Genomic DNA, 20,786 nt, shown 5'->3' on the forward strand with positions numbered 1-20,786 from the left:
ATGGTTTACGTCTATCTCATCATCTATAGAGCTATTACTGTTCACTGTTGGCTTTGGAATAGACGGTTTGTTCAAATCTTTGATTTTGGCTAAGCCAAGACAGGTAGTTTGTTGAATAGTGTCATTCAAAAATATAATTTGTTCTGGGATCATGCAGGCTCTAAACAATGATTCTATACCTTGTACTTGCCAATCTCTTGTACCCCAAACAGTTTTTGCTTCAATATTATTGTTCCAGAAATCAAACCCAAATGTATTCATTTGTTCAAAGAATGAATCGGAATATATCAATTTTGTGTTTGTAAGCATGGTCTTCATACCTGTCTTATTTGACAATTTGAAATAAAATGTTTCTGCCTTATTTGTGTTAAACCCTGAAAAGTATGAATATTTATCATAAAATGTTTTTGAGCTGTCTTTTGGAGGAGTAGCACAATGTTCCCATTGGTTATAATTTAAAACATTTCTAGGTTGTGCAGATTTATGTAGATAATGGTTACCATAGTGGTTGTAGCAGAACATCTGATCATAATTAGACGAACCCTGCAAATAATCATGTTCTGTAAATTTAGCAGACATCACAAGATCAGACATCATATCACTAATACTTTCAAAGTCCCAATCATCAGCAAATGAGCTCGGTTTTACAAAGTCACTCAATGAGATCTTGAATTGGTGTGGATACTTCAGGATTTCAACCGGACCATAGATTTCATAATCAGTTTTGTCCCATGCTACACCACCTGGTATAGGATTGGCTGTGAAGTTCACTGAAGAAAGTTCTCTTTTCTCGATGTGTGAAGATGTGTGTGGTTTAAGGACCAAGTTGATTTTCTGGCTTGCTGTGTCCATTTTAGCATATTTTCCTTCAATGAAATGTCCCAAGCATAGTACCATGATGAGCCAAAGAATGAGGATAAATGCACCGAAGGCCACCCAAAATTCAATCCATGGAGAAATCAGATAGGTTTCTTTCAGCTGTTGAAAAAGTTCCTTAGCTTTGTCTTTAAAAGTTTTTTGTTGATGGCTGTTTCTTTGCTTCACTCAGGTCTTCAGATGAATCATCGAAGTTGATGAAGTAGCCGGATGCTGTTCTGTCAATTGTTCCAATTGTTTTGGGATTTTGCTTTGTTTCATTAGCAAAGTCTGCAGTTACATCATCATAGGATGTTGTTTCTTGATGAAAAGTTTTAATTTGGGTTTTAAGAGGTTCAAGTTCCATTGCTTTGTTGCATAGTCCTTGTTGATTCACGGTAGATTTTCCAAATGTGATCAGTCTTCCAGTTTGAGCCTCTGTATTCGTAGCAAACATTGGTGTTCTGCTACTTCTTGGGAGTCCACTTGGCCTACTGTTTGTTATCGGCCACATGATTGTGGTTTAACCAGGTCGATGGATACAACTCGTTCTCCTTTTTACCAGCAAGGGGCGGTAGTACTACTGATCTTGTCCCGTTTACAGACAAGACAGGAACTGCTTTTCTGTAAGAAGGCCCAAATTCCTTCTTTACCGCGATCTTCTCTCTGACTAGATCCCCGACTTTTGGAATCCAGACAGGCCTTGCTGGGACAGGTGGTTTCTCTTCAGTGGTTGTTGGCTGTTGTTTCAACTTTATGTTGCTCAGGTCTTTTCTTGTTTCATTTAAGTCCTGTAAAATAGCCAAACGATCTTTGATATCAAAGCTTTTGTCTTTAACCACTGAAGTCTGACTATCAAGATCTTGCATCATCATTCTAGTCCCGAACAATAGTTCGTACGGACTGATCCCTTTCAGAGAATTCCTTGGCAGGTTATTTAGACTACGTTGGACACTTATTAAATGTTTGACCCACCCAGCTCCCGAACCTAATACCTTTTCCGTTATAGATTGCTTTATGTCTTGGTTTTTTCTTTACACCATCCCGTATCCCTCAGGAAGGAAGTGAGAAGAGTCCCGCTATGCTATGCTCATTTGGTCATGCTTCCCTTTAAGCCTGAGAGCTAAAAGGAACACATTATTCAAAACGTAGCATGCTCCTAGCGTATATGCCATTATAGACTTGCAAATCCTTGTATAACAGTCCAGACGTCAGCCGAGCGCTGGGGTCTACATCATAAATGAAAATTAGTCTTTTTATGTTAATATAACGCTTTTTCGTGATGGGTACATTCTTATTGTTGTTGTGTTTCTGGAGCTTAGTGCCATGGCAATAGTCCTCCTCGCTCGCCACTGTGATCTCTATTGCAGTCTGGGCAGTTTTTTACAAAAATGTGATAATGCAGGCTCATGCCTGGCCACCAGTACACTGATTGTAATTCTTCCAGAGAATTTTTTAGCTTAAGGTGTCTGAGACCCTCACCCATATGTGCGTCTGCTATTAACAAGCCTCTCCTGTCCGTGTTTGGAATTACTCTATCCCCCACTCCAGGGATTCGAGCAAAAGGGATTGAGTTTGCATCGATTATGTATGTATAATTGAGTGGATAACTGATCGGTAGTGCTGAACAGTCGCCTTTTGATGACGTTTTCACCGCCAGCACAGTTTCACCGTCAATGTTTTTTACTGCACGCTTTTTTGTAGCTACGGAAGCCGATTTTGCTGCTACCGCTGTGGCTGTCTCAGCCAATGAATTCCCTGCAATGTGAACGCCATCACGCTGATGACTCAGTGAATGTATCACGTGAGTTTTTGGTAGTTCTTTCCTTAAAAGAACTAATTGTTCCCAAAGCACTTTCTGCTTTATTGTGGCACCTGTGTCATCTTTGTAACCGTTTTGAATCCATTTCTGCAAATCGTTATTGTATGATTTGACGCAGTAATACGAATCGCACACTATAAGTGTCGGGAATTCGCGATCGGCATTATCTAGCGCCATTTTTAATGCTATTATTTCAGTTTGCTGTTCTGAATTATTTTCCACTGAGTGTGTTTTTGTAAGTAGAGGCCTTAATTTACCTCCGCGCCACACTTCTTTTACAATTTCGCATGTGGCGTTGTAAGCCAGCTCTCCCCAAACTGAGGGTTGAGCATGACCGTCTGTATATATTACACAGGCGTACTGTCGTAAGGGCAGAATGTCGATTGGCAGAGGGTATTCTCTCTCATATTCTAGATATTTTAATTCTTTCATTTCCGGGTCAAAATAGTATTTTACTTTGTCTGTAGCAACAGAATTTACCCATTGTATCCATTCTGGATTTAGTGCAGTTGTTGGTAAATTACATGGTATTGTTAATGCCTCAAAAGCTGATTCTGCTGTTCTGACTGTAACCTGTCTACCGTCTGCTTGGTATTTTTCTTTTGCTACAGCTGTTTGAACCGCATGAACAATGCTTTCCTTAATGCTGAACCTTTTTTCAGCTTCTGTGTACAAATGTGATTTGTATGCTATTGGTACCTTCTCTCCCTCATTAGAGGTCAGGTATGTGAATCCGCATCTTCCTGGGATGACTCGAATCACAAGGTTGCGTGTGTTGTCACGTGTTTGTAATTTTGTTTTAACTAACATATCTGTTTGTAAAGATCTCAAAATTTCTGTGTGTTTTTGAGTCCAATTGATTTTTTTTAAATCTGGTTTTATTAGATCATAGAGAGGTTTAATTCTCTCTGCATAATTTATAATGTAAGTTCTTCCGAAATTTAGGAAGCCTAGAATTGATTGTAAGTTTTTCAGTGTTCTAGGTGCTTGGATTACAGCACATTTCTCTAGGAAATTGTCAGCCAGGCTTTTGCCTTCACTTGATAGTTCATATCCTAAAACCAGGACTGTTAGATGGGCAATTCTTGACTTTTTAAAGTTGAATTTGTAACCCTCTGCTGCGAACCCAAGTATTATGGTGTTCACTCTCTTCAAGTGAGTATCCAAGTCATAATCTGTTAGATAGATGTCGTCGACATAAGATAATGCCTCGTCATCATATGTTTGTAGTAATTCGGTTACTCTCGCTGAGAATAATCCTGGGCTGTTCTTGAACCCCTGGGGCAAACGACAGATTTTTTTTTTGCGTGCCATTTATTGAGAACGCCGTCAAATATCTGCTCTCTGGTGCTATATTTTGACAAAAGAATCCATTAGAAATGTCTAAGGTGGTTTTGTATTTTTTGCGCACTATGTTATTCATTAGTGCAGCACTATGCGAATTTTGTACCGCAAATGTTTTGCAACATGAGTTAAGGTGCCTGTAGTCCAAAACAAGACGATATGAATTGTCTGGCTTGGAGACAGGAAACAAAGGGTTGTTCATTTGTGAGGTGCAAGTTTCAATCAACCCCTGGTATTCAAGTTGATCTAGGATCTCTTTTACCTGTTTTTTTAGCTTCTTGCTTAATCGGGTACTGCCTCTGTGCAGTAGGTTGTGATTTTAACTGGATTTTGTGAGGAGGAGAGTCCTCATCCCATCCCACATGATTTTTATATAAGGCAGGGGCTTGAGCTACTGCCCACTTTCTTGCAAGTGTATATTTTTTATGAATTGGAATATGGTTTGAGAAGGCAGGCATAATTATTTCTTCGCCATGTGGGCACTCCCTGACAAACTCTGGAGGCCAGTCTCGTTCAGCTAGAAGGATGTCATAGCCCTTGGAGAGATTATCCAAAAATAGACCCCTTATTTTTCTAGTCTTATCCCCCTCTATACGCAATGTTATTTCATATATTTTATGAGGTTTGCTAACTCTGGTATCTGCAGTTTCCACCTGAATATATTCATTCGTGTCCACTGTCTCCAGATGATTCATAAGGACTTTGCGAGCTATGCTCACTTCTGCTGCGCTGTCTAGCATTGTCTGAGCCCATTCTCCGTTTTTCAGCTGTGTCCTCAGTATTCTCGGCATTGTTAATTACTTTAATACTGGCTACCTTCTTTTTTGGAAATTGTAATTTTTTATTCAGATGAGCAGGTTCTTTGTCTTTGGACTTGACGTGCTCTTCCCTGTGTTCTGATCGTCCTCTTCTTTCCGATTTCTGCGAAGAAGTCTGAAAAGATTGAGAGGGACGTGTATCAATATCTTGATATCTATCAGGTTTTTTTATATTATCCCTATTTCTAAGGTTGTATTTTTTCACAGAGGGCTCCCTTTGGGGAGACTTGCATCCTTGATCAGGAGATCTTTCTCTCCGCCGAGGAGACCTTCCTCTGGACTGGAATCTTTTTTCTTTAGGATTGGATTGTTTATTTCCATCCCAGCTCTTTTTTTGAGTGTTTAAGTTATTTTTTATAAATACCTTTTCAGGACTTTCAACTAGTTGAGGTTTCACTGGTATTCCACCCAAACTATCTCTTCCTAGTTCTTCATAGGATTTTTCTATGATTCTGGCAATTTCAGATGGTTGGTCTGCTATATTTGTCTCTTTTAACCTCTGGCGAATCGCCACATTTGCTGCTTCTCCCTTTATGTTGGCTAATAATATTGCCGAGACCTGCTTGAACTCTTTCAGTAGTTTCATACCGAGAGTTAAAGCGGGTTCTGGACCGTATTCATCTTGAATCTGTTTTAGCACATCTGGTATTACTGACATGGATGGTACACCATGTGTTTTTGTGTAAATGGAAGCAAAGACTGTTCCCCAAGTGTCACAGTCCTCCACATGTGGTGCGATTCCCATTGGAAGACAGATAGTCAGAATCCTATGTTTCTCAACAGGGGTGGTATCTGGAAACACCGCCTCTATTTGAGTGATTTTTTGTGCTAGCCAGAAAGGAATTTGTTCCCGTTTTGCGGGTACTTTACCTAGACAGGACTGTATGTTTTGAGGTGTAATTTTATTTGTGTTCCCTTGATGAGTGGTCAGCTGTGGAATTTTAATTGCTGGTTGGATTGTTGAAGTCCGCATTACATATTGGACTAATTGTCTATGTATTTTTATTAATTGTTTTAGCTGTGCTAAAAGCTCTGGTGCAGGCATTTCTTCAATGTCTGGATGTGGTGTATATCCGGCTAGGACCGGCCACGTTGCTCCTGGTCTACCTAGTGGACCGAACCTGGTGATGTGGTTATTATGTTTTAGGGCGCCATGAAACAAGAGCAGGTGCTCTTGGAATTTGAGTGATATTTCCACTTCCTCGAAAGGAGTGTACTCACTAGGAGGTTCCTCTATTTTGTAATAGTGGAAGTCCTTTGTTACAGCGTTTGCTGCTGGAAAGTTTATCCATGAATAGAATACCTCTGTCTGCCTATATTCGTGTGCCTCAATTACGAATATGACTGTACCACCTCTTGGTGTCAGTCCATTTTCTATATGTTTTAGGGTTATAGATTTCCTTATGTTGACCGGGATGAGTATTGCATCTGGGTCATTTTCCAGCAGAGTATTGTCTGCTACTAGGAGTTCAGCTGCTAGTCTAACTGTCTCCCTTTCTTCTTCACTTTCTGTCATTTTACTGACAGGAAGGTTATTCTGTTTGTTTGCAGATCAGGTTTCTATGGAAACAAAGATTAGATGCACAATATTTTGGAACAGTGTATCCTTCAACGTTGAATTAACCAAGAACCATACATAGGAGTCTCCTCCTGCGAGGTTTGGCGGATATGACCTTTCACCCACTCCAGACGTCTTTGGAGTATTATGGGAAAAAGGGGTTCTGTGTGAAAAAGCACGACTGAGTTACTCTAATGTCTTGCGTTAGTTTTATCGCCTATCCAAACGGTTGGGCGCCATGTAGTGTAGTTCCTATTATCCCAATAGGCTCTGCGCATTGGAATAATATCTTCAATAGTATAGATCTAGGGCAGAGGTTAACTAGGTCTTCTACCGACGATATTAGACTTAAAGTTTTGTGTTTGCCAGCTAGCTCAGAGTTCACTAGAAACTTTCTCGAATAGGCAAGGAGGATTTTAACCTCCCTGGATAGACAAGAAGGGATTTAGTTTCTGACAACCATAGAACATGACAACTTTGCTCTCCCCTAATCAAGAGTGTATCTCTAGAGTCGTGTGAAAACAAAAGACAACTTATTTTACTCAGTCAGTTCCGTGCATTCTTAGTTTCACCAGATTATAGAGAAAAGGAAAAGACGGGCGTGTTCAATAAAAGATATTATTTATTGATCAGTCTCCTTTCTCATACAAGAGAAATGAATCGCTATTATTGTAATACTTATAGTTAAGTAAAGTGCATACAGTAAAGACAGAATTATAAAATAATACTGTAAAAGCATTGATATGGTTTCTGAGCCATATGATACTTTAAAATGGATAAAATAGATACATACATATATACATTTGACTAATTATACTCAACTGGTGCTTCTAACCTCGCCTACCCCAGTGTACCTGACCTAAGCCTAATACGTGGGCGGGAGTAGATAAGTAGCAGTTTAAGTTAAGTTTGTTTGCCAAGGGACTGACTCGAGAATTCTCTACAAGGGGTTATTCAGTTCTGTACCTGAGATCTAGAATGATGGAGGGCTGGTATCTCTTATCCCAGGTCTTGATATTCCAGCTGCCTGCGAGGGCTGCTTGGAAGCGCCGGAGCTGGATTTCTCAGCAGGAGAAAGGCAGCGTCTCGTTCTCAGCGCGTCAGGAAGGCGGGGCAGCGCCTGTGGGCTTTGCTCTCTGCTGGGCTCCTCGGCACGTCTCACTGCTCCGATCTCGTCACCACCGCATGTGTTTGCTTAGGGCAATGTCGGTAATATTTATACCTGAAAGGTGCCGAGATTGACGTAAGGATGGACATATATACGTCAATAAGGATGTCATATGAACGGGCTCGTTCGCACATTATTTTGCTGAAGTTCTCTGTGAAATCAAAACAATGGCTATGGGAATTTCCCAGGTCGCTGTAGGTTTGATTTGTTTTGAGAACTCCGTATGCCTTATCAGGGGCTGGAGGAATATCGCTTGTCTAATTAGATGGCATGCGTTATGACCTAATCAGATAACGCGCTTCTGTGCCGTGGTGTGGCTTAATCAGATAACGGTTTTTGCACCGTTAGATGGCTGCTAGTTAATTATTAACCAGACCAGGGTCAGGAATAGGGGAATCGATACAGTACCTATAGGAATACATCACAAATTTTGCAGGAAAGTACACATTTGCTAAGCCTTCACTGCTATGCATTAATGTTGCTAAAGTAACACTTATTGATCTCTGATATTTTACTTAACTTTGTTAGTCCTCTTTATATTGTCTGTTGTATGAAATGGAGTGAGAAAGTACTGTAAAAAGCAAGATACAAATAGGTGCATACAATCCTCCAAGGGAAACGGCTATTGAAAAGTAGAATTTGAATGTGTAAACTTTTAACCTTTTCCACTGGAGACAACCACTGTGAACAAGCTTCAAATAATACCCCCATCAGTGGGATGCAACAACAGTATAACACCTTAGGAGAATGGATTTCTCCTCTCTTGGATAGACACTAACTTTTACCAACTTTTACCAAGGGTCCATAGAATTAAGTTTCCCTCCTTAGTCTCATTCAGTAACATAAGCTTTGTACAGCTATAATTGTCACTCTTATAGACTAATCCATGCTTGAATTGGATCTCACATGGGTGCGCAATTACATGCCAAGCACTAGCCAAGACCAATAAAAACAGTATGAACCGATCAAGGTGATTAAGTACCTGCAAGTACAAATAAAAACAATACAATATAAAATACGAGGACATATTGTGGCTGAATGGAATGTGCTTTCAGTGAATAATGAAAAAGTAACAATAGAACAACTTGGCTAAAAATATTTTTACAAAATATATTTATGGGAAGAAAATAAAAGCTACATTTAATCCATAGGCCTTAAACAGCATTAGTAGTGTTAGTGAAGACATATTAAAATAGAATAATGTTGTGGGTGTCCAATGAATCACAGGAAACTGCCTTATTGTTAGTTGGTGAGTTTAATGAAGAGCAACGAGCCACCGCACCATACACTGGCACAACAGATCACCAACTGGCAATACAGAGAACTGGAACATCCAGAACACTATGACAACAAGGAGATTCCAGAGAAGGAATCAAATAAGCACAGGCAAATACAACATTATCTTTTTTTTCAACAAAAAACGGAAAACAAAAGAAAATCTAAAAAAAATTAAAACAAAACTAGCGAAGTTTCCAAGGAAGACGAATTACACGTGATGATTTCCTGACAGAGCCACTATTCATGGGACACTCAGCAGATGAAGAACTAGAAGAAGAAAGCAAAGATTTTTGTACAGAATCTGGAAACACACATTGAGACTCAGTAGAACAAGAGCCTGAGTCACACCTTTTAACTTTGATAACTTTGCACAGATTCCACCAATGTCCACCTTCTACAATGACAGCATTCCCACACACTTTTTCAACTTGAACAGGTTGACCGAAAGCTTCACATCCTTTCTTAACAGTCCTATAATTCTTTACACGCACCATGTCACCAGGTGAAATATTCAAGGATTTAACAGACATCTTTTCATTAAACCTGTTGGCCATTTTGTCTTGAGCAGATTTAACACGCATCTGCACTACATCATAATTAGTTGTGTGAAAAGCAAACTTGTGAACCACAGTTCTCAAAAGCCAGGCAGGGTAAAGAGAAGAGGTAGGTAATCTTCCTCTAAGAGAAACAAAAGGGGCAACTTTTGTGACAGAGTGCGGAGTGGTGCGATAAAACCAAATCATGGATCTCACAGCATTTTCCACATCAAAACTATTGGTCTTGGCCCACTTAATACATTCCACAAGCACACGGTTCATTCTCTCGACCTGACCATTAGTTTGAGGATGTCCAACAGAGCTTCTCAAGTGTTTAACACCAGACTCTTCTAAAAAAACACGCATTTCAGCATTAACAAATTGCACGCCATTGTCAGAAACAATACATTCAGGAAAGCTTTCCCTCATAAATATTTCTCTGAGGAAGAGAATGGCACAATTAGCAGTAGGATTGGTACAAAATTTAACCTCAGGCCATTTACTATGAAAATCCATTAGTACAAAGGCAAATCTAAGATGAGATGGAAGAAAATAAAATGGCCCAACAAGATCAATACCAATTTTAAGCCAAGGTCCAGAAGGAAAAGGAATAGGTTGCAAAGGAGGAACCGCAACTTTTAAGCCTTTCTCAGCAGTAGCACAAACACAACATAACTTGACCCTTTCTTCCACTTCACCATCCATCGAAGGCCACCAATAATGCAATCTCAAACGTCTCTTAGTCATAGTTAGACCAAGGTGACCCTCATGTGCCTTATCAATGAGACTGACACGTAAATTCAGAGGTGGAATACACCTGTCATCTCTCATAACAACCCCATCCTCAATAGAAAGTTCATCAGAAACTTTCCAAAATGGTTGAATACGTTGAGGTAAATTCTTTTCCCTAGGCCATCCAGCAACAATAAAATCTTTTACTTTTGACAAAGTCACATCAGAACTCATGGCGTCAAACCACTCTCTCTCAGAACAGCCACCACAGACAATAGCATCCAAAGAGGCGATGAGACAATCCTCTCTATCCTCCTCCAACTCAGGACCATCATTTTCCTGCAAAGGCAATCTAGAAAGCATGTCTGCAGTACAATTGTCTTTGCCAGGTATATGTTTGGCAACAAACTGATATTGCAAAAGTTTAGTAGTGAGACGAGCAATGCGAGGGGTAGCATACTTAATACGATCACCCGATAAAATATAGATCAATGGCTTATGATCTGTCTGTATCACAAACTTCCTTCCCCAAACATAAGTCCGAAATTTTTCGCAAGCCCAATAACATGCTAGTAACTCTTTCTCAATCACGGAGTAATTGATCTCAGGATTCCACTCCTGGTACCATGTATTTGCCTGTGCTTATTTGATTCCTTCTCTGGAATCTCCTTGTTGTCATAGTGTTCTGGATGTTCCAGTTCTCTGTATTGCCAGTTGGTGATCTGTTGTGCCAGTGTATGCTGCGGTGGCTCGTTGCTCTTCATTAAACTCACCAACTAACAATAAGGCAGTTTCCTGTGATTCATTGGACACCCACAACATTATTTTGGCGACTGAGGACTTGGGGTCAATCATAAACGAGCCACTGCTTCGAGATCTATTTTGTCTTGCCTTGAAAGAAGAAATTTCACTCAAGCGTTAACATTTTTCTCTCTTTACCCTACTTTGACCTTCTCCAGAGGCTGAATGTTTTAAAAGGAATTTATTTCCCCAGCGGCAGTGTGTCATCTTCAATTTCAAAAGGTGAGGAGGTCGTAGGGTGGGCTAATTTAAAAAAAAAAAAGTTGTGTGCTGACGTTGGAAAAGAAAGTCGAGTTGTGAAGCTGAATTTAATGATTCAACTTATGCTTGGAAAAGTATTTCGAGAAGCGCAGAATGCATTGCTGAAATAACTCATCTCGTTTGTGTTAAGTCTCACCTGTCTTCAACTGTCTCCTGAGATCGTTACACCTAGAGCGCTCTCCGCTTTTGATGACGTTGTAGAACGCGCATTGGGACATGGTGATTTCTCTCACGTCACATTTCAGCACCGTTCTGACACGCTAGCAGCCGCGCTCACGTTAACATTCTGTCCAGCAATATTTTCTCGACGTTCCACGTAGCGCAAGTACAGAGCACAGAGACTCGACGCAAGTATAGAGTGTCGCTTTGGCATCAACGAGTTTCATGCAGCTGACTTTTATCAAAAACGTTGGTTTATGTTGATTATTAACGAACCTTTTCTCTCACAGTGTCATCGCACGAGTCAGTCTAATAATTTCTATTTGACCACGGAGGAAATTCAGACTATCTACTGAAGTACTGGGGTGAATGTCTTACCGTATAGAAGATTCTTTATTGGACATCAAGGTTGTGCTTACAACTGTGGTAGTAAGACAATTAATTTTATTGTGGGATTTCAACTGGTTGTAAGACATTTATTTTTACAGAGGCATTTCAACACATTTTTCTTTAACAATATTCTTCACATTTTATTCTGCTTTTATTATTTAATGTTAAAATTGCATTTTATCTTGTGATTATTTATTGTTATTCTTCATTGTCTAAGAATGCAATCTGTCAATCAACCCCCCCTTTTTTGGAAAGTCCTGGTACACCACAAATTCAGTGGAGGCAGTGGTTCGATGCCTTTGAGACATATATTGGTGCCATAGGCGCTTCTAGATACAGGGCTGAAAGAAAGAAATTCTTACTTTTAAACTGTTTGGGATTTGAAGGAAGGGAGGTCTTTAAGCATTTACCTGATTTGGTCCTTGCTGAGGGTGAAGTTATTGATGAATATCAAGAGACGATAAAAAAGCTGGTCATCAAGTTCGATGTTCAACCAAGTTTAGTTGTATTAAGGCATAAGTTTTTCAAAAGAGCCCAACTTCAGAGTGAGGATGTTGATTCCTATTTAAGTGCTTTACGTAAACTTTGTGCTGAATGCCAGTTTGGTGATTTTAGGGACCAACTGGTGAGAGATCAATTTATCGCACACTGCTGTGATAAACATATACAACAGAAGTTACTTACTATGGGAAATCCAACTTTAGAAGGAATCAAATAAGCACAGGCAAATACAACATTAATCAGTGATTTTACAGACACAAAAACCAAAGAGACTGTCAGTAATTGACAGAACATTTCGAAATAGTGCTCATTGGGTCTCTATCAACATGAAGCAATTATAATTTTGCTGATGCCTGTTAAATTTATGTCCTCTCACTTTCATGGAATCCTACCTATTTCTCAGCTGTATTTTCTATAAGAAAGTTATTCTCAATCTGAAGCAAACAAAATGTATATATCAAACATACATCGAAATAGCATATTGCGATATTTACCAACCTAACGCAACTTTTTTGCTTTAGGCATCTAACATCGAAACAGAAACATTTTGAAAATTACCATAGAACATATTAAAAACTCAGTAGATTTTATAGGGTAACCAGCAGTATTACTTTGTTACTGTAATAAGATATGAATGTTCTTATTGATGAAGAAACCAGGTGCAAATATGATCTTTGAGAAATCCAAGCTTATTCAACATAATGGACAAACTACTTTTAACAAAGTCCAGGAAACTAATAATCACCAACTGTCAACCCCCCATACATATAGCTCCCCTACCCACTCAAATGTACACAACACGAGCTCATTATTACAAGTGATGGCTTTCTATGAAATAGGTACGGGAGTGTCACAGCTCTGTCCCACTCGTGTCTATTTCATACAATTACATAATACAAAAGCAAACAGAAAACAACAATGTGCAAGCACAAAAGGAAGATGCTCACGTGCACGCTACAGCTACCTTCTTGAGATTTGATTACAGTTAATCAGTCACTGCTATCATGAAAATTGTAAGGATGCAATAGCATTTATGTTGTTGCATATGTGTAGTTATAAACATGCATCTCATATAAACGTTTTTGCAACTTTCTTTGTAATTCATTAGCCTCCTTGGTAGTAGAAGTATCTCTCATCACAACAATTCAGAATAATCTTACACACATGAAGAAAAGCTCCATGCAGGATGGGTGAAAATAACTCCCAGTTTATTCCTTAGAAGAAACTCCAGTCACCACCTTCATCTGCTCATCGTAACTGACCATTACAGTTTCCAATGTGGCCACTCCTTTAAATACATTTGTTACTCTGTATGTACTGCTAAATTGAGAAGGTCCTCTAATACTCTCAGGCAACTTTACTTTAAACAGTCACTCACACTTTTGAGCATGGGCTTAGTTGCCTTGCTCCTGTCATATATCTCTCTTTCCTCTCAACCTGTATTTGTACATCTTTATCCTTGGTTTTCTCCATCATCTCACTTAGCCTCACTTCATCCTTATTGTAGTTTCATTCCCAAGGAGGATTAACCACAGCATAAGGCCTTATTTTCTTGAGCAATACAAAGACCCCGTGGTAGAATGAAGAGTAAATCTGTACTCCTCAACTCACCTTTTTACAGCCTGAACCCAATCCTTTCTATTATCTTTTGCAATTTGAATGGCTTCCTTCAATGTTCTATTGAACTTTTCAATCATTCTATTTGCTTCTGTATGATATAAGGCACGCCTTTTATGAGGTATACCTCTTCAACCCAGAAACAACTCCATTTCCTTTTAAATCCGTTGCATCCCATTATCTTTTAGGATAGTTGTAGGATTGCCTTCTCTTGTAAACACCTCATTTAAGAATGTGATGCCAGCAGAGGTGTTAATCTCATTGGTCACCCCAACCTCAGGCCCCCTGGAACGCATGTCCATAAGTACAAACAAATATTTGGAGAAGCAACCCACATTGATGGGTCCAACAATGTCCAACCCAACCTCCTCCCAAGCATCATTGGGAATGTCCCGACAAACCAAGGGAGATGTCCTAACCTTCAGATTCCTGTCACTCATCCTGCACTCGCCACTCTCTCACAATTCTCCCCACCACAATGTCCATTCCAGGCCACCAATACATACACCTGAGTCTCTCTTTCGGCCTGCTGTTCCCCCTTGTTGAGGCAGTTGTATCAGACGTTTTCCAACACCATGGGGTGGAACCAATTTACTCCCTCTCATAAGTATGCCATCACTCGCTGACAACTCATCAAAAATCTTCACAAACCGGCACATTTCACAATTATTTTCGATGTCTGATTCGGAGACAAAACAAACTGACATATGGTTTTAACAACCACATCTCTCTCCAGTTCCTGCGCCCATTCACTCCCTGTTAAACACCCTACAGTAACATTGCACACTTTAACTTCATCTGCGCTGGGTTGATATCACATTGAAAAGCACATGAAGCCACACATTAAGGATGTGTGTGTGCACGTGACCAATATTTCCTGAAAACGCAATGGCACAGGCAGAGTGAGAAGAACAGTTCACGGAAAGCTGAGAAAGACACCACGTGCAGTGCTGGCACCAATCACTTCTCGCGCGTTGGCGGCGAGCCAGGTATGTGGTTTAAAAATAAACAGTGGAGTCACAGGGAGAGTGTGCAATAGAAATCAGAAGTACCATATGCCGCAAAACAAGTCTGAAAATAATTATATAACACTGTCAGAGATAATACATGCTGATCTAGAAGTAAAACACCAAGAAAGTGCAAGTAGCGTAAATGTGTGCAAAGCACATCAGGAGAAGTTGACAAGGCACGCACAGATGGGGGCAGAATGTACGGGATGAGCTTGAAGAATCAGAAATGCAGATCCAGGAAGTCGAAAGTAAGAACAGAAACAGGTGCCCTAAGTAGCACAGGCCAATCATAGCCAGTGTGAAATCCAGAATAATCTTGCACACATGAAGAAATGCTCCGTGCAGGGTGGGTGGAAATATCTCCTAGATTATGCCTCAGAAGAAACTCCAGCCGCCACCTTCAACTGATCATCATAACTGACCATCACAGTTTCCTCAACAACAAGATAAATTCAATATTAGATCCTTTTTCAATGGAAAGAGAGTTCGTCATGGAGACAAGGTAGCCATGGATACAGATATACAAGTCCAGGTGAAACACAAATACAAATATATGCATTGCCACACCTTCAATGTGGCCTCATCGAATTCAAATGTAAAATGCTTAGCTAGTATCATTCAGTGGTTCAGGCTGGTTAGTCTGCGTACTCCATCAAAAAGTTGTCCCTAACATTGAGTAGTTTTGGGCATTCTGATGTTAACTGCTGATGCCGTCCAGGAAAGTCCAGCCCGCTTCTTTAAAATGCACTGCACGTGTCTTACTTTCCATAAAGAACATAAAAATAGCTTATTTTGCTTAAGTTTGGAAATTTTACTTTGTCCTCTGTTCTTGTTCTATTTTATATATTTGAGATTTTCCCTTCTGACGTTAGCAGCAGGAGAACACTAGAAAGACGAATGCATGCTCCTTGAGGGATGCAAAAAGGTGAAATGTACCCTCCATTAAGATCTATTTAGGGATGTTTCCTAAAGGTTGACGTAAGAATGTTCTCTCAGTGGACTGAGAAATGTTTCTGAAGGTTGTGTAAAACTTACCTTCCTGACAATTTTAAATTTTGGAAAAATAGTTCAAAAATAATTTCTAATCCGAAAAATAATACTGATATAGTCCATGTTTGAACCAAAACAGACAAGATGATGGACGGAATGTTGCACAATGTCAAAACATTCACCCCCATGTTTGAACCAAGGCCTTCGTATGCTGAAATAGTTTGCATTCATTTTCAGAGTGTTGATTTGATGGTAATTTTCTTTCATGTGTAAATTGTTAAATGGTGAAGGAGAGCATATTCGGCATTTGTGACAACTTCTTTATCCAACAAGGTTTAGATTGGCATTGGAATATTCTTCTGTGGAGCCCCAAAATGTTTTTAGGACATGTATGTAAGAAAATCAGTTATGAACCTGGAAGATATATTTTTCACGCAATAGATCCGACTTGTATGTTTCCGGGACGGTAATTTTCAAAGAATTGTGGGGCATATTACCAACAACTAGCGATAATTATCGCTATGTTGGCTTAGCGGCAATAATTTTTTCGCCGTGTTGCGGCGATTTTTATCGCTTAGGAGCCTTGCTATTATCAAGGTTTATCTCCTAAGCGATAAAAATCGGCCGAAATGCATGAATATCGCTGTAAAGTCAGCAACATTCATGCATTACCGAGCTAATGCTCTTAGCCATGTTATCCACCTCCCATTGGATAACATGGCTAAGAACAGCTCAGGGCAGGTTTTAGCTTTTGGAGATATAATAGGAGATAGCGATGTTGGCGACTGTTTCCAGTCGCTAACATCTTGGCACGCCCACTTTGCATGTCATTAGTGATAAATATCTCTGACATGCAAAGCGGGGCCCAAGATGGTCGCTATCTCCTACTAGCTGTCGCTAACTGGTGTTAGCGACAGCTAGGTAATAGGGAGATAATTTTATCTCCGCTTTCTTGGCTTTTAAAGCCAAGAAAGCGGAGATAAATCCCTTGATAATATGCCCCTGTATGCAGGTGTGTTTGTCAAACTACTCTGCCCACTTTTCTTACAGTGTGCATCGAGCCCGCCAGGGTTTAACGCATTGAACAGTTAGAACCAAGGCCTCTCCTTCGCTGTCGGCTCTTTGGGTTCACAGCTTGCTAGTAAGCTGAGGTAGCAAACCTCATAAGACCTGAAAACACAAGTGACGATCAATCAACCATCGAAGGCCATATCAATCAAAATGTTTTTGTTTCAAGTAAGCCTGCTAGATTTAAAGGGTGCATTTTGTACACGAGCAACAAGCTCGGCAGGACTCGTATCAGAAGGTGGAATGAATGATCGTGAAAGAAAAAAATGAGAATATATTTTAAAAAACGAAGCAATGAGGAAAAATGTAATGTTCTTAACTAGGACGAAATGACGAGATTCGTTTTATGCAGTTCTTGCTGCTTCTGAATTAGGAAATGTTAACAAACTTCTTAACAAACTATATTACATGAAGATTTTGCACCAGGATAATAATGAAGTGAATTAGTTTTGCACAATTATGGCCGTTTACGAAATAAGATCGAGCAGGCTTTTCACAACCCTAAAGTCAGATTTAACGTTGAAACTGAGTTCACTTTTATACCATAAAATGAAAGGAGCAAGTCATGGCGCTCATTAAAAGTTGTATCACTAACTCATTTAATGATGCTCATTTTACTGACTGCGGAACTAGCTGAATCTGTGACCTTCGGTGTTCACAGATATCTCCAGAGTGGAAAGTGTAATCCACTGAGACAAAATACCACACAATCACATATTTATTTTCTTATTTAATTTATACCAAAGAAATACAACATCAGTTTGCACTAGGTTTGCACAGCTGCAAAACTATGGGTCAGATTCACAAAAAAAGAACATAGCAATATTCATAGTGGAGAAATCTGCAGAAGTGAATCCATTACTATATCAATTTAAACCTGTCACCATTCGCAAATATTCATTTACAACTGAAAACAATTTGTGAATGCGCCCCAGGGTGTGGAGAAGTGCTTGCTTGCTGCATTTCTTGTTCTGAAAAAGTGTGAAACTTTTCTGTTTTTACCCTACTGCCAACACTACTTACAATGTTCCTATTTTAGTGCGAATCCGATAGCAGGTAGGTGGAGGACTGACTACTACCATTTCACAAATGTGACATGCAAATGTAGATAGTTTCTTTTAGGAGGATAAATTGCTATGATCCCTGATTATATAGTCTTGGAAACCCCACAGGCGAGGATCTATAAATGTAGACTTGGTAAGTTAAATATTGATGAAATTCCTCATTTTCATGAAAGCGGTGTCCATGTGATGTAGAACTTCAGAAAGAAATGAGCCAATGGTTCCCAAAGGCCAGAACATATGAGATATGTTGTGTCGGGCGTCTGTGGCCTTTCATATGACAGCTAAGGACTGTTTTAGGGTCACTGGTTGGAGAAGGTTCATGCGGCCTAGCTATAATTTGTGCTTCGGGTCTGTCCAGAAAGCACTGGATTTAACTTTTAATGGGTAAATTAGACACGTTCCATACGCAGACGCATTTGTAATGCAATATGAAGTTATCTTAAGAGCACAGGCAGCAGGAAAGAAAGAGTCAAAGAAAAAACTGAACTGCTCAGCAAAGAATAATAAAATAAAAAGAAAGCACTTGTGGAGTAGATCTGAGGACGCAACATTGTGTGTTCACTTGCAGGTGTATCCGTGCTGACCTTCACCTCTATTTATCAATCATGTATTCATCAATATCTGATTAATATTAAGCAGCACTGAAAAACAGAGAAACCGGACATCACATCGCCAGTCACACATTGATTAAAACTGTTGTCATTTCACAAAGAGTGCATTACAGTACAGACAGTGTGGAGTTAACAGCTACAGCCACAGCATAGCCATAAAATCAACAAGAGAGCACACATCAAACACCTCGATGATGGAGCGAGCATACCCCTCTGTAGCCTCATCTGCCTCCTAAATGCTGCAGTGTTCCGCCGTTTGCCTCCCTCACATGTCCCTCAGTTCCCTGGGAGTTGTGTCCCTCTTGCCGCCTACATCCCTCATATCACAGTGGGGAAAGGGGGCCAAAGTAGTGAAGGATTGTCCTTGAACTGTCATACATTTACTTTGGTTAATTTCGTCTTTTTTCAGCAGCACCGCCTCTATTGACTCAAAAATTATAGCATATGCATAAACGGTGCTTTTCCGGAAAGCAAGTTTGTTTGGATCCAGCTTCCTACAGGTCAGCTCAGCCCTCTCCACTCCACTGCAGCCCCTAGCCCCTCCCCACCTCCCATTGCCTACCGAGGGTGTAAGCTGATGTAGGGTGTTCTGACCCCCTAAATTCTACAGTGTACCTCCATACCACCAGAAGCACTGCAGGGCCTAGTTAGAAAGCAGAACATTGCCTATTTCTCTGGAATCTCTGCACCTCTAATTTTACTCTATTCTGAAATTGAAAATTCGGATTTTGTACTTCTATTTTTTGGAGAATAAAAAGTGTGCATTTTTTATCTTAGCACCGCAGTGTTGGAATGGTGTAGTTCTGATTCAAGTGTCTTAGACTCAGATGGCAGAAGGGATTTTCACAAACGAGTTGCCACGGATGCACAATTTAAAGTATGTAACATACGAAGACTGTTATAGGAACTTCAAATGCCTGTTTCCTCTCTTTTTAGAATGTTTATTAAAAAAGAAACGTTTCAACCGCGTGTTTTAGGTGGAGGGTTGACATCAGAAATGCTTAGCTTGCTCATCCTGACTCTTACCCTTTCTACCACAGACTTCCCTCCTCTGCCATTAAATCGAATGCCGTGGGACCTTTATAGAGCGCTCCAGCAGCACACGGCCCTGATCTATGCTCACCAAACTTCAAAACTAGCATTTGAAGAAACAACAATACAAAAGTAAAACAAACAAACATATATAGCAACAAATCCATAACAAAAAAAGATTCCTATTTTCACATGTTGTATTTCTATACCCACTCAAAGCCGGAAAGAAGACAAGAAGCAACAAGAATAAGAGAAAGAATGAAATAATACATTGTCCCTTTATTAATATTCTTTGAGTGGGTGTAGTCATACAAAGTGTGAAATATGCCCGCAATGTGTTATGGATTTGTGAACAGAAAGTTTACTGCCCTCGAAGGGTTTGAAAGCGTTGCACGGGGCTGCACCTCGTTGTAACCCTATAGTCCTGAGTGAAAAGCTGTCCGTTTCTCACCTGTGGGACAGCGGAAGCCTCGGTCCCCGTCTGCAGGTAGCGCCGGCAGCCGGCCGCCGGGGTTAACAAGCTGAAAGACCCATCTTGTCGCGTACGGACCCCCCGAGGGGCTGATTTGTTCCGCGCTGGGGCAGAGCTTGAGCGGAAGTGGATTGGCAGGCGCGGCGCGGGCCCCGGGGCCCCGCTGCTCGCCCCGCAGCAGGTTCTCGATCAAAAAACTCTTGCCCAGGTTTCCGAATCCGGGCGTCCTGGCGAAGGTAGAGCATCCCAGGAGGTCCAGAGGGGGGCTGCTCGCTGGCATCATCATCATCGTCACAGGCTCCACTGAAGAAGAATCGTCCTCCGCGCAGAGTTCCTCTCTTTTACTTTCCAGGCAGTCAGCAGCTTCATTCACTCCATTGCCCAGCGACAATCCCTCTCCCAGCTGCTAATTGGAAATGTTCAATGTTTTGGGGACAACTCATTCAAAAGGCTTGCCTTGGGTGAGCGACTCCACTCTGTGTTGCAATGGCTCAGGGGAATCAATGGCTTCTCTATTGAGATAAGGCAAGTGGCCCTCGTAGGGTAGAAGGTGTGTCCAGGCCATTCATTGTGTGAAATGGACTAAAAATGATGGACGGGGGCAACAATAAACTGCTGTGCGCCGCTGTGGGGCTGCAGAAAGCTATCCTCAGCTTTTAAATGAACTTCCGCATCACAATTAATCTACTTTGTTTTGTG

The 20,786-nt window shown here is 40.4% G+C and overlaps 1 protein-coding gene across 1 annotated transcript in view; it reads right to left on the bottom strand.

The window, feature by feature from the left end:
• Positions 1-20,370, bottom strand: part of DBX2 (developing brain homeobox 2) — a 64,905-nt gene extending 44,535 nt beyond the window's left edge. Inside the window, exon 1 of the mRNA XM_078655864.1 lies at positions 20,067-20,370. Coding sequence (XP_078511990.1) covers positions 20,067-20,370 — 304 coding nt within the window. The remainder of the gene's footprint in view (positions 1-20,066) is intronic.
• Positions 20,371-20,786: the final 416 nt, after the last annotated feature.

This window comes from Lissotriton helveticus, chromosome 1_1 (assembly GCF_964261635.1).
Source record: "Lissotriton helveticus chromosome 1_1, aLisHel1.1, whole genome shotgun sequence".
Taxonomy (NCBI): domain Eukaryota; kingdom Metazoa; phylum Chordata; class Amphibia; order Caudata; family Salamandridae; genus Lissotriton; species Lissotriton helveticus.